The 13,789-nt window shown below is 38.4% G+C and overlaps 1 protein-coding gene across 1 annotated transcript; it reads right to left on the bottom strand.

The window, feature by feature from the left end:
• Positions 1-1,912: 1,912 nt before the first annotated feature.
• tmc1 (transmembrane channel-like 1) lies at positions 1,913-13,364 on the bottom strand. Its single transcript, XM_023295898.3, has 20 exons — positions 13,202-13,364; positions 11,242-11,265; positions 10,424-10,895; positions 10,145-10,333; positions 9,965-10,055; positions 9,800-9,881; positions 9,562-9,668; positions 9,334-9,432; positions 7,976-8,118; positions 7,756-7,900; positions 7,471-7,665; positions 6,217-6,396; positions 5,988-6,140; positions 4,660-4,788; positions 4,477-4,544; positions 4,121-4,360; positions 3,911-4,036; positions 3,713-3,791; positions 2,907-3,042; positions 1,913-2,317 (listed from the first exon to the last, which is right to left on the bottom strand). The coding sequence occupies exons 1-20, from the start codon at positions 13,236-13,238 to the stop codon at positions 2,106-2,108; spliced, it is 2,907 nt and encodes a 968-aa protein (XP_023151666.2). The 5' UTR covers positions 13,239-13,364; the 3' UTR covers positions 1,913-2,105.
• Positions 13,365-13,789: the final 425 nt, after the last annotated feature.

The raw sequence follows: 13,789 nt of genomic DNA on the forward strand, positions 1-13,789 counted from the left end.
CAGGAGGAAACAGGAGACGCTGCCGCTATGCAGCAAACACACTTCCGGGGGTTGTATTAACAGTGGCCTGAAGGCTTGTACCTGAAAGACAAGCTAAGCCCTCAGGGTTGGAGCTTCTCATGTCCTCCAGCCCCCACCCTCCTCCTCACTCCTCCTCCTGAATCAGACATTTCAGCAGTCCCCTCCATCAGTCTTCATCCTTCCTTCTCACTACACTGTACTTAGGCTCAGAGAAGGCCCACATGCGTTTTATTCTTGAGATCCATTAACTAAAGAGGGTCTAGCCCTCCACAAGTTCACACCGAGGCTGAGCGCCAACCGTTGTTCTCAAAAGCAAAACTGGACACCATCCGCTCAGTCAAATCAGTGCTTGTAGCGCCGCAATGTCTCACTCCTCCCTTCATTACCATTAGTGAATAAGAGATGCCATCGCGTTACACTGAGATATCCGGTAATGTGCAACCTGTCATGGCTCAGTTTTCTGTTGCATTGTACCAGCATGGAGGGAGAGTGGGAGGGAGCCAAAACACAACTCCAGTAGGAAGGTGAAACAGGGTGCATGGAGGGGCTGGTATTACCTGGAGAAACTGAGAGGGAGGCAGATTATGACTCTCCAGTATATAGAGAGAAAATGGAGACTTTTTTTATTACTTATCAAAGTCTCTTGAGTCTTTATTAAATAATTATAACTGACAGTAGTTGGCTTCTGTTCAATGAAAAAAGCCTCCTTTCTTTGCATCTCACATAACTACAGAATTAATACTTTATGCTTAATTGCTATGAATTGATAATGAGCATCAATGAAAGTGGATTTAACTGACACTGTAATTTAATGTCGGTGACATTATGATCTTGTTTACCTGTTGTCTTAAATGATTTAGACGCAACACTTATCCTTAAATCCCTAACACTTAAATCTGCAGAAGACTTTCAATAAGTCAGTGTTTGCATAGAATGACCTGTTGATGAGGTTTAACTAATGACACAACACTGTCTCTGTTAGGTTTGACCGACAGCTGAGCCATATGAGATGTTGACTGACAGCAGTGATCAGTGTCCAGTGAGTGCAGAGTGCAATTAGCTGTTAGGACACATGATATAGCCACGCAGTTATCAGATGATACGAGTCAGGCTTCTCTGCCACATGATGAGGGTCAAATCTGGATGTTTGGCACAGATTAGATGATTTTATTGTGGTCTCACAGAAGAAGGAATACTCTGATATATTTTGTGCATGTTTTCCAAGTTCAGAGGTTACTAGTCGGTCATATTATTTCTGTACTATATAGCTGAAAAACTAGTTTGAGTTGCGTGCGTAAGTTCAGCCAGAAATGAGTGAGGATCCATTTAAGCACGGCTAGCTGGGTTAAATGGCCTCCATGTCTAATGAATTGTTTAATACTTTGGCCCAGTCACAGGTCTAAGGACAGCTGTGCTCAGTGTCTCAGAGACCAAGGGGAAAATTAATGTCAGTGTTGTTTAAAATTAATTTTGAATAGGACTGAACTAATTTATTCAAAAACTGGGAGGTTGTCTGTGGTCAACAAGCAAAGCCAAAGTGTGATTAGTGAATGAGAAGAGATGTTATACATCTTCAAAGGCAAAAGCGATCATTACAATGAATCAAAAAATAAATTAATGCAAACTTTTACAAAATTATATGATAAAAAGTAACTGTTTTGGAGTGATATGTCACTGAGATATGAAGAGGTTAGCAGATGTCTCTATAGTGTAAAGATGGAAGCCAAGTTGTACAATCAGTGCTGCTTAATCAAATTTCGATTGAATTTACAATTTGCTGGAGATTAAATTTACAGATAAAGGGTTTCAAAAGACACTGGTACTGTATAAGAACTATAAGGCAACATTTGAAGACAAAGACACTCTTCTGCTTTTGTTGACATTTATTTGGAACTTCTACTAAGCTGACATGCTGACAGCTTCTTTTATTGACATGAGAGTACAATTTATCAAAAGAAAAAATCTTTATATCTTGGACAAAATGTGCATTAACTGCCATCAAACTAGCATTCTCATTACTTCATGTCACAGTGTACAAACATCTAGTGCTCCATGTTGATTAACAATATTCTGATTTCATTCTCTCAGTGTCTCTGCAGGCTCGGCACTCTGCACATCCTCGGCTCGGAGAAACCGGGCAGGTAGCCAGAAGCCCCGTGGTTGCCATGGTGATAGGTCCTGGGGCCAGGTGCTCTGGAGGCCAGCAGTTGTCGGTCTCCATTCATGGGAGGAGGGTTGCGTCCATTCTTACCATGATACAACCTGTGACTGCTGACGTAGTTTTCTTCCTCATCCGCTAAAGAACGAGGTAGAAGTCAGAAAAATGGATCTTTAGGTCACTCTTCAAAAAAATCTAACAAAACTGAAAAAGCGCCAACCTGACACCCCTTAGAATCAACTGATTTCTCTGTACAGTAACTTTAGTACATTTTATAAAGTGCTGCAAAATTGTACCTTCATACTATAGTCACAGGGGTGGGGTGAAGTTTTTTGCTTTTTAATTTGCATTAGTTTTTTGAGCATTTTTCAGACCTCATAATTACATAATGTAAAGAAGTCAATTATGTGAAATTTTCAGGGAGTAATAACACTGTTTAGTTCTGTTAAAAATTGCAATCAAATCAATTTAAATCTATTTCAGCTGTCACAGTCTAAACCCAAAATCTTGTTTTTGCTCAACACATTTTTTTAATAACCAAGTTTGAGCACCAATATCAAAAGACATGATCATCAAAGTCTACCCAGAGTGTACTTTTAAAAGTGTTCTCTGGTGGGTTATCAGAAAACTGGTATCACATCCAATGTATCAATGCTTGCTGCTATTACTCATAGAAATTAAACTTGTGATTTTTTTTCTTGTTTTCATTTAAATTCTAAAGTCTCACCCTCTTGGCCTTGTAATGATGCATTGTTGTTCTTTTGTTCCTCTGCAGCTTGTGATGCTGCTTTTCTGGCCTCCTCTAGATCCATCTGCGCCTTCAGTGCTGCTCGTTTGTTCTTCTTCTTGTTTTCTTCATTTTGCTTCAAAAGGAACACATATCCTATTAAGTTCACTCAGAGCACAGCATTTCAGAATGTACCATCACTTTGTAGATTACTTTTATGTGCTTCTGCTCCTTATTACTATGTTAGAGGCGAGTTTTAAAGCCAGTCTTCTCTGGATTGATGTGATGTGCTGCTCTCTACTGGTGAGATAACTCTAATACAAGTACCATGGCTACAGACAGACAGGCCTCAGATGGTCTGCCTGTGAACCTGCACACTGTCTGGCAGATTCACAGCTACAAAGTGATTTTAACAGCAAGTCTTCAGAATAAATGAGCAACAAAATTCTGTTTCCCTTTGATATTTATAATGTTAAAGGTTAATTTTGTGACTTAGTTCATGTCACATGATTATTAAACAAAACTTTGTCAGCTTTCTCAACTCATCACTCAACTTTAAGTGTCATTCATGTGAAATTTCCAAGCATTTCCAAGCATTATTTATGCTTTACGCCTATATGTATATATATATATATATATATATATATATATATATATATATATATATATATATATATATATATATATATATATATATATATATATATATATATATATATATATATATATATATATATATATATATATATATATATAAAAATATATATCAAAAGTACAGGTACAGAAGCATACAAGAGCTAGATTACCGTTTGTAGTTTTTTCTTCAGCTCTACATTAGCTTGTCTGTAGCTTTTAGATGTGGACTGCAAGTAATAAATGGCCAGTCTGAAAGATGAATTAGTGAATGAATATCATCAAAGATTCTAAACCTTTACCAAACAGTAATGCAAAATTTGTGCCGTGCGCAACATTCTACACATTCACACAGTCTGCTGTTGACTCACACCATAAGTAGTATGAAGGGCAGGACCAGCCCAGGGTTAGAGGCATAGCTGAACACTTTACTAAACCAGGCAGGGAAGTCGGACTCCAGCGTCTCATGGATCACATCAAACATACGGTTCTTGCCACTATAGAGAGGAGGGTAAAGGTTAGAAACAGAAACACAAGTAATTATATTTTTAAAGCCAGATGCCTGGAACTAGCATCATTACCTGAAGGGTCCACAGTCAAAGGAAGGAGGGATGGTGACGATGGTGTAGATGGCAGGCAGTGTGGACAGGAAGAGGATGACCAGCAACATGGCCATGTAGAAGTTGTTGGAGCCAGAGGCCTTGAAGACCCTCTCCTGGGGCACATTACAGCACATCACGGCCCAGCACTGCAGGTACATGGACACGTGGAGCCGGAGGACGTTTAGGGCAGGCAGACAAGGCGCATAAAAAGCACCCATCCTGGACAGAAAACCAGACTAAACTCTGATTGGAGGACAGATGCAAAGCTTTTCATTATACCACAGCTGTTGGTTGACACACACAAAAAATAAAGTTATAGTATTTGTGTAATTTACCATATCATTCCTTGATTGAAGATCAGACCCAGGACATTTCCACTGACATCAAACTCAGAGTAGGACGGCTTTTACAAATGACACAACAGACAACAATAACTCTGCTGTGTGACTGGCAATATTAAAATTTTCCTCCGGGAAAAGGTGTGCACTTTAACAGTTACAAACAAAAAGCTGACTCACAAATCCAGCCTCAAGGTCCCAACACCAGCAGTAGTTGAGAAATCGAACGAGCACAGCTCTCAGGAAATCACCAATCAACAGCGTGATGTAGGTTGTCATGGTGTCAGATATGATCAGTCGGACAAACTCCTGCAAAGGATGAAGCAGTCATATGTTTAAACATACAGTATTTGATATTATTAAGTACACATTAACATGACAAATGGTTTCCTACCACATATGACAAAATATTTAATATTTAATATTTTCATCTGAAGGGTGTTTTTGATGTGTTAGTGTTCAAAATCTGTCCAAAATCGATAGTTTGCATTTCTTTCACTTTTTGATCAAAAATATCTAAAAGTATCACAGCAATCAGTACATTTCTTCATTTAAATTAGAAACCACTGTTTAATACAGCTGTAATAATGTAAAACCATTGTCAAAAAAGGCTTTCCACACACACAGACCAAATCAACCAATCACAAAGCAGTCTCGTCTGTCTTTGTGTTTACTCACAGGCAAAGACAAAAAGATTATTGAATTAAAATGATAGGTGAAGCTTTATATTAACATTCTTGTAATGAACATTACAGATTTACTAATCAATAAAATCATTCAAGTCCTTAAAAGATGCTTACTAACATTGTTATGCTAATTAGGTGATAATTATATGTCATAAACATGTGCTAAAGTGCTAAAAACCCTTAATAAAAGCCATATTTGGTTCTTATAATTGTTTGTTCGAGCATTACATACACATCTGAGTTTAACTTAGTTACCTATTATGTCACTGTTAAGCCTTTACTAAGTTTTTGTTGTGGCTTTAAAATGATTATTTCTCCTTTGTTATACATTTATTAGCAGTAAACTAGCCATCCTTTCCCCATTTAACTCTGTTTTATACAGCTGTTTGATGTAAAGCAAGAAAAACATCCCAAGGTTAATAAACACTTTATTATGCGCTTAATACCATTTAATTATGCTGTTTGCAGGAACCAGAAATGAGAAAATGGGTGTTGTGAATTTTGAATTGAAATTTTAAAAAATTACGTGGTAAAACATATATTGTTGGAATTTAATAAAATGACCTGAAAAAAACTCTGTTGCCATGTTACTGTGATTTAAAAGCCTGATTAAATTATTATTATTGTGATTAAATCTGTGATTACAATACATTTTTGTTATTATTGTTGTAGCTGTGACTTTTAGAATCCAGCATTTCATGCTGCAACAGCAATTACATCACACAGTTACATAATAGTTTACACACACACACACACACACACACACACACACACACACACACACACACACACACACACACACACACACACACACACACTGACCTGGCCCACCATGGTCTCCCAGCAGGGTCCTCTGGGCACATCAGCAGGGTTGATGGTGATGGAGGGAGCAGTGCTGTTTTCTGATATTGTGCCATTATAAAGACTGGCTTCCCACGTGGTTATATTAAACTTTACTATCTTTTCCTCTTCCCTCTGAGATAGACGCAATTTAGATTAATTATAGTTTAATAATACAATTTCACAAAGCTGCACATTCATGGGTTCTTACTTTAAGGTTGATCTCATCCATGAGTGCGATGATAAAGGTGTAGAGGTTCCCCAAGAAGAGTGCAAAGATGCGTCCCAGCTGCCACTGCAGGGCAACACGAGGGTGGTAGTTCTCCAGGGTGCTGATGACGTCAAACAGCATGGGGCAGAACATCCCCAGTAATGACATGACCATGTTCACCTGAGAAATGCACCAGCATTAGACTCAGGAAAGCTCCTATAATTGTATGTGTAAAGACGCTACAGGATAAGTCAGTTTTGTAGTGTGTAGCCTGTTTTTACCCCATATGGAATGATACAGCTGGCAGCACAATTATCTGTGCTTCTTGGGATACATGCAAACATTGTGATAAACAGTAAAATAAAGGGGACTATAGCTTGGGGTGTCATCTAAAATATATAACATAGATAAAAATTCATGTATAATATGTTGCAATTGAACAGCTGGTGGTTGAGGTCACCTCATGCATACTGTGAATTTGATCAAAATATTATCATTCATCCACTGAAGAGCTGCCATACTACAGTATTTCAAGCTTGTTATTATAATTGGGCAAATTATCCAGAGATATGGGTTTTTGTACTGATAATTTGGGGTGTATTTCATCATTTGACAGCTCAGTCCTTGCTTTTTAGTAATGTAGGCGGGTCTTAAGTGTTTACTTCAGTTACCGCCATTATTTAGAGCCATAGCTGTTCTCCATACCTGTACTGAACACTAAACATGCACATATTTGCTATATGTAATGTGTTTACATTGAAGAAGGAAAGCAAAAAATATACTATAAACAGTTGGAATGCATGTCTGCATTTGCTCGTGCAGCAGGCAGGGGGAATGCATGGGATGGGACATAGGGAGAAAGGCAGTGCAGGGGAGATGGATGGTAAATCTGGGAAATGGAAACATTCTTTCTCAAGAATCTCAGACTCCACAATTTTTGGAACTGAGCCATTGTTAAGGCTTACCTAATAATACAGACACTGTTCAGTATTAGTGTTCCAAGAAACAAAAGTCATCACTGAGAGTCTGCAATAAAAGTGTATCTAGAAAACCTAAATGTAATAGGTCTTAATCAGCGTTTTTAATTACAGATGGACTTTAAGTGCCATGAAAAAATGAACATCAAAATCCCACAAAAATATGTAATAATTTATATCTCATGCAACTCTATACAATGGAACTACTCAGAAAGTCCTGTCTGCTGCCAAAATGATTCGTACACTTCTTTATTTTGTCCGTCGCTCTCATTCCTACCTCGTTCCTTTCCCACCAGGTGTGATTCTCCAGGCCATCGAGGGCAAACTTCTGAGAGCGACGCACTACAAAATAGATGAGGTATCCACTTCCTGCTAAGCAGCACAAGACCAAGAAGTTGGCCAGCACTCTCAGAAAACGAGTCAGGTGGATGTTGTCATCCTTGTGGCTCTCTTGCTCCTCTAAGATTGCTTCCTGCAGAGGTAGAAGATGGGATATAGAGTAGATAAATGTGATACATCGTGTTGCATCAGAATTGCATGTGGAACATTGAGCAGCTCTGACCTTGAAGCTGGTGGTGATGGAAGCAAACTTATTGTCTGCAGTTTCAGGGTTTCCTATCAGGTAGTCCCAGCTGGTGAACATTTTCCAGCTGAAATTGAAGCTGTTGTCATCTCCAACCCCCGACTCATTTGCATTACGGGCCATCCTTAAATCAGAAATAATTAACACTCAGTGCAGATTAAAGAGGTTCATTAATTGCATACAGACACATTAAACTTACGTTCTTATGACCACCATATAGCTGTAGGCCACTGTACCCACACCAACCAGGAAGTATGACAGAGGCATGCGGAACTTGAGCCAGCCAATGGCACGCTGGTTGTTGTAGAAACCATAGAAGAGAACTGAATACTGGGCGTAACCCTGTGGAACCAAGTTTAAGTATGTTTTCAAAAGCTGTCCAAAAATTCATTAAACCTGTAACATTAGGAGGAGTTGATCATAAAATCTCTTTATACACAGACGACGTGGCCCTTTTTGTATCCAACCCTGAACAATCAATACCACATTTACTCCAGCTTATTAACTCCTTTGGAGAGGTCTCTGGTTACACTATTAATTGGCAGAAGAGCGAGCTCGTATCAATAGCTAATGACCTGGACCCACTATTCCTGACAACTACACCCTTTAAAATAACCTCTGACTATGTGAAATACCTGGGCATTAAACTTTCAAGAAACAAGCCTGGGAAGGTGAGCTGGATATTGAGATGGAGGATGAAACATGGGACGAAGTACTAACAAATATCAAGTCTTGCTTGATAAATGCTAGGCTCCAACTGATCCAGTACAAGGTAGTTCATAGATTACATTATTCAAAGACTAGATTAAATACAATCTTTCCTAATCTTTCTCCATTGTGTAATAGATGTAATGCAGCAGAAGGTACTCTTACACATCTCTTCTGGTCTTGTCTGAAAATACATAATTTTTGGTCTCTCATCTTTCAATGGTTTTCATCTGTTTTTAACATCATTTTAACACCTGACCCCAAAAATGCTCTGTTAGGATACTCTAACATATTGAAAAACCTGGATTGTAATGTACGTACTGCTCTGATTCTTTGTATGATAATTGCTAAGAGATGTATCCTAAAACTGTGGAAATCTGATGTTGCCCTCAAGTTTGAGACTTGGCTGAGGGAACTCATGAGTATTCTACATGTGGAAAGACTGAGATACAAACTTTCCGGTAACATCCTAAAGTTATCCAGGATATGGAATCCAGTGTTAGAGCATATGAACAACCAATGACACTCTCTTTGCCTTCCTACCTCACTTATGTACCCTTCTGGTAAGATGAATAGCTGTACAGTGGAGAAGTAGACACTGCTGTGATTTTTGCCCCCCTCCCCCTTTTGATTTATTTATCTGGTTATTTTATTTTCTTTATTTTTTCTCTTTCTCTTATTTCACGTGTTTGTCATTGTTGTGAATTTGTTATTTATTTATTCTATTTTTGTTTTATCACTGTTCAGCCTTTGTTATTGTTTTACAAATTGAAAATCTTCATAAATAAAATATTTTTAAAAACTGTCAAAAAAGTAAAATTAAATGTTGCACACGTGTAGTAAACTCACCCCAAAGTCCCACAGGACAGCAAAGTCCATGGCACTGGTCTCTTCACTCCTAGGGACGGTCTTTCTTGGCATGCTTCCATAAGGACGCCCCATTAATGCCTGTTAGCAATGAACAGGGAATGAGAAGAAGCACTATAAGAACAAAAATACCTCCAAAGTATGAAAACAACAGAATGAACTAAAAAAACATAACATACAAGAAAATAATGATTAAAAACTGTATTATACCTCTGGTACCATAACCAGGCCAAAGGTCAGACCAAACAGTATCATATTGATGCCATACATCCACCTCAGGAAGATGAAGTATGAGGCAACTGAAGAGCCAAAATGACCTGAGCGCCAGAGGGAAGAAATATGAGGATTGCTCTAATAGTCAGGACAGATATTCGAGAAAACTAGAAATGAAAAGTTAAAGCTATGAGGGGAAAGTATGTTGAGGAGAAAAAAAATTAAGCAAACCTACTTTCAATCTCTTTGATTTTCATCTCCCATGGAATACAGGCAGTTTTGAAGTTCTCAAAGTCCCGTTGGAACTTCATCCATTTCTAATATGAATGAATTTTAAAAATGAATCATATATTCATTGATATTTTTTTAAATAATTACATAAGTAAGTGGAAGTGCTTGCCTTGGTCATCATGACCTTGTAGGCATACAGCTTCCTGCCTTTTCCTTTCCCCAAAGCTCCCTCGTATTTCTCCACAAACTCTTGTGACTCCCTATGAGAAAGCAGATAGAGCAATAATTTGGTTAAAATATTGACTGGTGACACCTTAAATTAGCACTGAAACTCTAATATTATCAGCACCGTAAAGTGACAAGCTTCTTTTTCATTGGCCAGGGCTTCCCCCTCAGACTCTGGATCAGTTTCTTCCTCTCATCTACGGCCTCCTTCAGCTTCTCCAGCTCCTCTGGTGTCAGACACTCTGGCCTCATCTCTTCGTCTTTGCTGTCCTCTTCTTTGTCATCCTCTTCTTCACTCGTCTCCTGCTCCGAGCTGAGACATTTAAGAGTATTACTAGTATCTCTATTATGTGCATGACATAATAGGTTTTCTTAGCAAGAAAGTTCAGTTAAAATCATTTACCTTGTTTCAACTACCTTCTTGTGCTTTTTCTTCTTCACCTCACGTTCTTTCTCCTTTACCATTTGTTTACCTTCATCCTCTTTCTTCTCCTCTTTTTTGGCACTCCCATGTTTCTTTTTCCGTTTTTCAAGTCTCTCTTCCACTTCTACCTCCTCCTCTTCCACTCTTCTCCTTGTATTTTCATTTCTGATATTCTTCTTTGTTTTTGCCACTTTGCCACTTGTTGTTTGGACCCGTTCCTCCTCGTCTCTCTCTCTTCCTTTTGCTTCTTGATCATTCTTTGCTCTTCTTCTCTTTTCTCTTTCTCTTCTCTCATGCCTGGTCTGTACTTCATCTTCACCTTCTTCTGCTCTATGTGCTCCCTTTCTCCTCCTCTTTTTCCTCTTCTTTTTCTCTCCATCGCCATCTCTTCTTTTTCCTCTATGCCGTTCCCTCTCATGTCCCTCATTAGAAGAGAAAACTTCGTCTTCACCTGTAGCCAAAATGTAGATGCTGTTTTCATTATTTACTCTCACTCACATCATTGACAACTCAGCAGTTCCTCTCTGTGGGTTATAAATCCACCCAGTTATCTTACAGTGTTCTAGAGGTTTGATAATCCTGTGATAACGGGGGAAAGAGGATATGGTGGCAACAGCAATGATGTAGCTTCTGAAGCTCCTACAAAATAAAACAGGCCAAAATGTGTCAAGACTTCTCCATCTCTTTCGTCACTTAACTTATTTAGGACAAGTCTTTTATGCTCGTCGTACCTGCAGAAATGGCCTAAGGAATAGGAGCCTTTAGTGATTCACCTAATAAGAAAAGAGCCCACTTACCTGCCAAATCCAGTCCAACGTCAACTATGAGAGAGAGAGAAATTCACTGTAAAATGAAAAAGTTGAGAAAATAGAGTGCCTTATTATTTTATATTATGAGAACTTTTGATTTCTTTCTTTTTTGTTAACGTCTTCTTTTAATATTAGTTCATCTTAACTTTTAAATTTGATCAGTATCAGTATGAGATAGTCACAAGAAAGACAAACTGGTCATGTAGTCAACACAATTTGAGCTGAAATGCTAGATTCATAATTTGAAAGGTTATCACTGCAAAGGTTATCACTACACAGTTTAACTGACCTACTATAAAATTGATTGTGTCAAATCATAAAACCAAAGTTTATAGTATACAGTAACACTTCAGAGTACAGAGAAATTTTACTTAAAATGGCTTAACCCTTAGATACATGTGGGTCAAAAATGACCCGGTGAGATCGTTTTCTTGCAATATCTTTGTAATCAAACTTTTTATCATTTCATATTCCAGCTCTTCCCCCAAAAAAAACATGTTTTTGATATTATTCAATTTCAAATTTTAGGTTACCTTTTATACTTTCAAAGAAATTGTAATAGTTATATTACTACTTCAAACTCTTCATCATTGATAATATCACAGAAGAGGTGATGCAGTGCACAAACTTGGAGGGACAAAGAATAGATAGATAGATAGATAGATAGATAGATAGATAGATAGATAGATAGATAGATAGATAGATAGATAGATAGATAGATAGATAGATAGATAGATAGAAAGATAGATAGATAGATAGATAGATAGATAGATAGATAGATAGATAGATAGATAGATAGATAGATAGATAGATAGATAGATAGATAGATAGATAGATAGATAGATAGATAGATAGATAGATAGATAGATAGATAGATAGATAGATAGATAGATAGATAGATAGATAGATAGATAGCTTCAGCTTTTGATGAAAATATTTTCATTTCAGACCAACTTGTATTTCTTATAAAGATTAAAAGATGGCATTTTAATGTTGCACATGAGCACTATTTTGTAAATCTTCTGAAAATGCACCATGATGTGAAACATTTTTTCTCTCCTTACATTTACTTTATCTTATATGATAAAGTGTCGCCTATATAACTCCTCCACAACCTACCCGACCTCTTCCTCCTCTGCTGACCTCGTCTCTATAAATCTATAAATCATTTTTGGTACCGTCAATACCACACTGACCCCTTTCATTGGTATTAAGCTCCCTTATTGTGTACCTAGAACCATTATACTGCTGTAAAGGGGGATAAAGAGGAAAACAAAGAGGACCACTGACAGATATTTATGTAGTCGGCCTTTTGATGTGTGTCCTTAGTGTAACCGGAGTGGCCGGCACACGGGTCATTACGGCCGGCTGCAGCACAGGGGCACAAAAGACACAAACAATGGCCTAATGAAGGGAGACGGGGTGACTAAGCCCACAAGGACGGGGGAGACAGCCAAGGGCCAGAGGCCAACTCCCAAATATGCAGCAGAGAGAGTCGGGGGGCCAGAACATAGTGAGTAAATATGCTTGAAGTGGTCAACAGCGGGCATCTGAATTTGATTTTATTGATTTAAACTAGGAATCATGTGTAAATAGCTGCACTGTTGACTTGTCCTCATACTACTGAACATAAAGCTCAATAAATATGGATGTTTGTCCAAAAATAGCTTCCAAATCAATTGTTACAACAATGTCAGAGGGCAGAGGGGCTTGATTGATTTAAACAATCAGTAATCACCAGTTCAACCGTTTTTCCAAATGAGCATGTTGTCATAAACCAAAAGAAAATAACATCATTAACCACAGATTAAGTAAATCTATCAGACTTTGTCACCACAGCCAAAGAAAAGTTTGAAGAATGAGCATCCTCTTTTAAACATATTGCTGCATCATGTAATGTGAAAAGCAGAGCAGCAGTTCAGTCATGAAAATACGAAAGTGGCCTTACTGTCATCCTCTGAGGTGATCAGACTGTCTCGAGGCATCTTCCTCTCATGGTCCTGTGTCTCCCAGAACAGTCGCCCAGCATCCACAGTTCATGTGAGCTGGAAATGAACGAAGCTTCAGTTTTTCTGCGGTCTCTCTCTCTCCTTCTGCATCTCAGGTGTGGATGCAAGTCATCCAAGTGCATGTAATGAGTGTGTGCGTTGAGGGGCTGGTACATGATGAGTAACTCGCATGAGAAGTTCACTTTTTCCTCGCCACCCATTGACCCGAAACAGGGACAATGATCGCACGGAAACCCTAGAGCCACGCAATTTCACTAGCAATCAATTATTCAGAACAGTTATGACTGCCTTTATGTGGTGGTGTTTGTGAATGTTTATGGGTGTGTGCGCAAGTATGTGTGTGGAGAGCCAAAAAACAGGAGGGTTATGAGAGTAGCAGGCCGAAGTCAGGGTCAGAGCTGTCTGGCAGATTGTTTTCATTGTATCATAATGGATGACTCAGCTGCTCGGGTTCACTGAGAAATCACGTTCACCTCATGAAGCTGAACTGTCCTCTTGGTCTACTATTGGCTTTTCTCTGTGAAATA

This window comes from Amphiprion ocellaris, chromosome 6, assembly GCF_022539595.1.
Source record: "Amphiprion ocellaris isolate individual 3 ecotype Okinawa chromosome 6, ASM2253959v1, whole genome shotgun sequence".
NCBI classification, from domain to species: Eukaryota; Metazoa; Chordata; class Actinopteri; family Pomacentridae; genus Amphiprion; species Amphiprion ocellaris.

Excerpts from the sequence above, each read along its gene's own strand:
- tmc1 (XM_023295898.3), bottom strand. The coding sequence starts at position 13,238 with ATGCCTCGAGACAGTCTGATCACCTCAGAGGATGACA. Across the intron at positions 8,119-9,333 it reads CTGTCCTGTGGGACTTTGGG|GGTTACGCCCAGTATTCAGT; the intron begins GTGAGTTTACTA and ends TTGGTTCCACAG. Across the intron at positions 3,792-3,910 it reads CCCTTCATACTACTTATGGT|ACTGGCCATTTATTACTTGC; the intron begins GTGAGTCAACAG and ends TTCATCTTTCAG.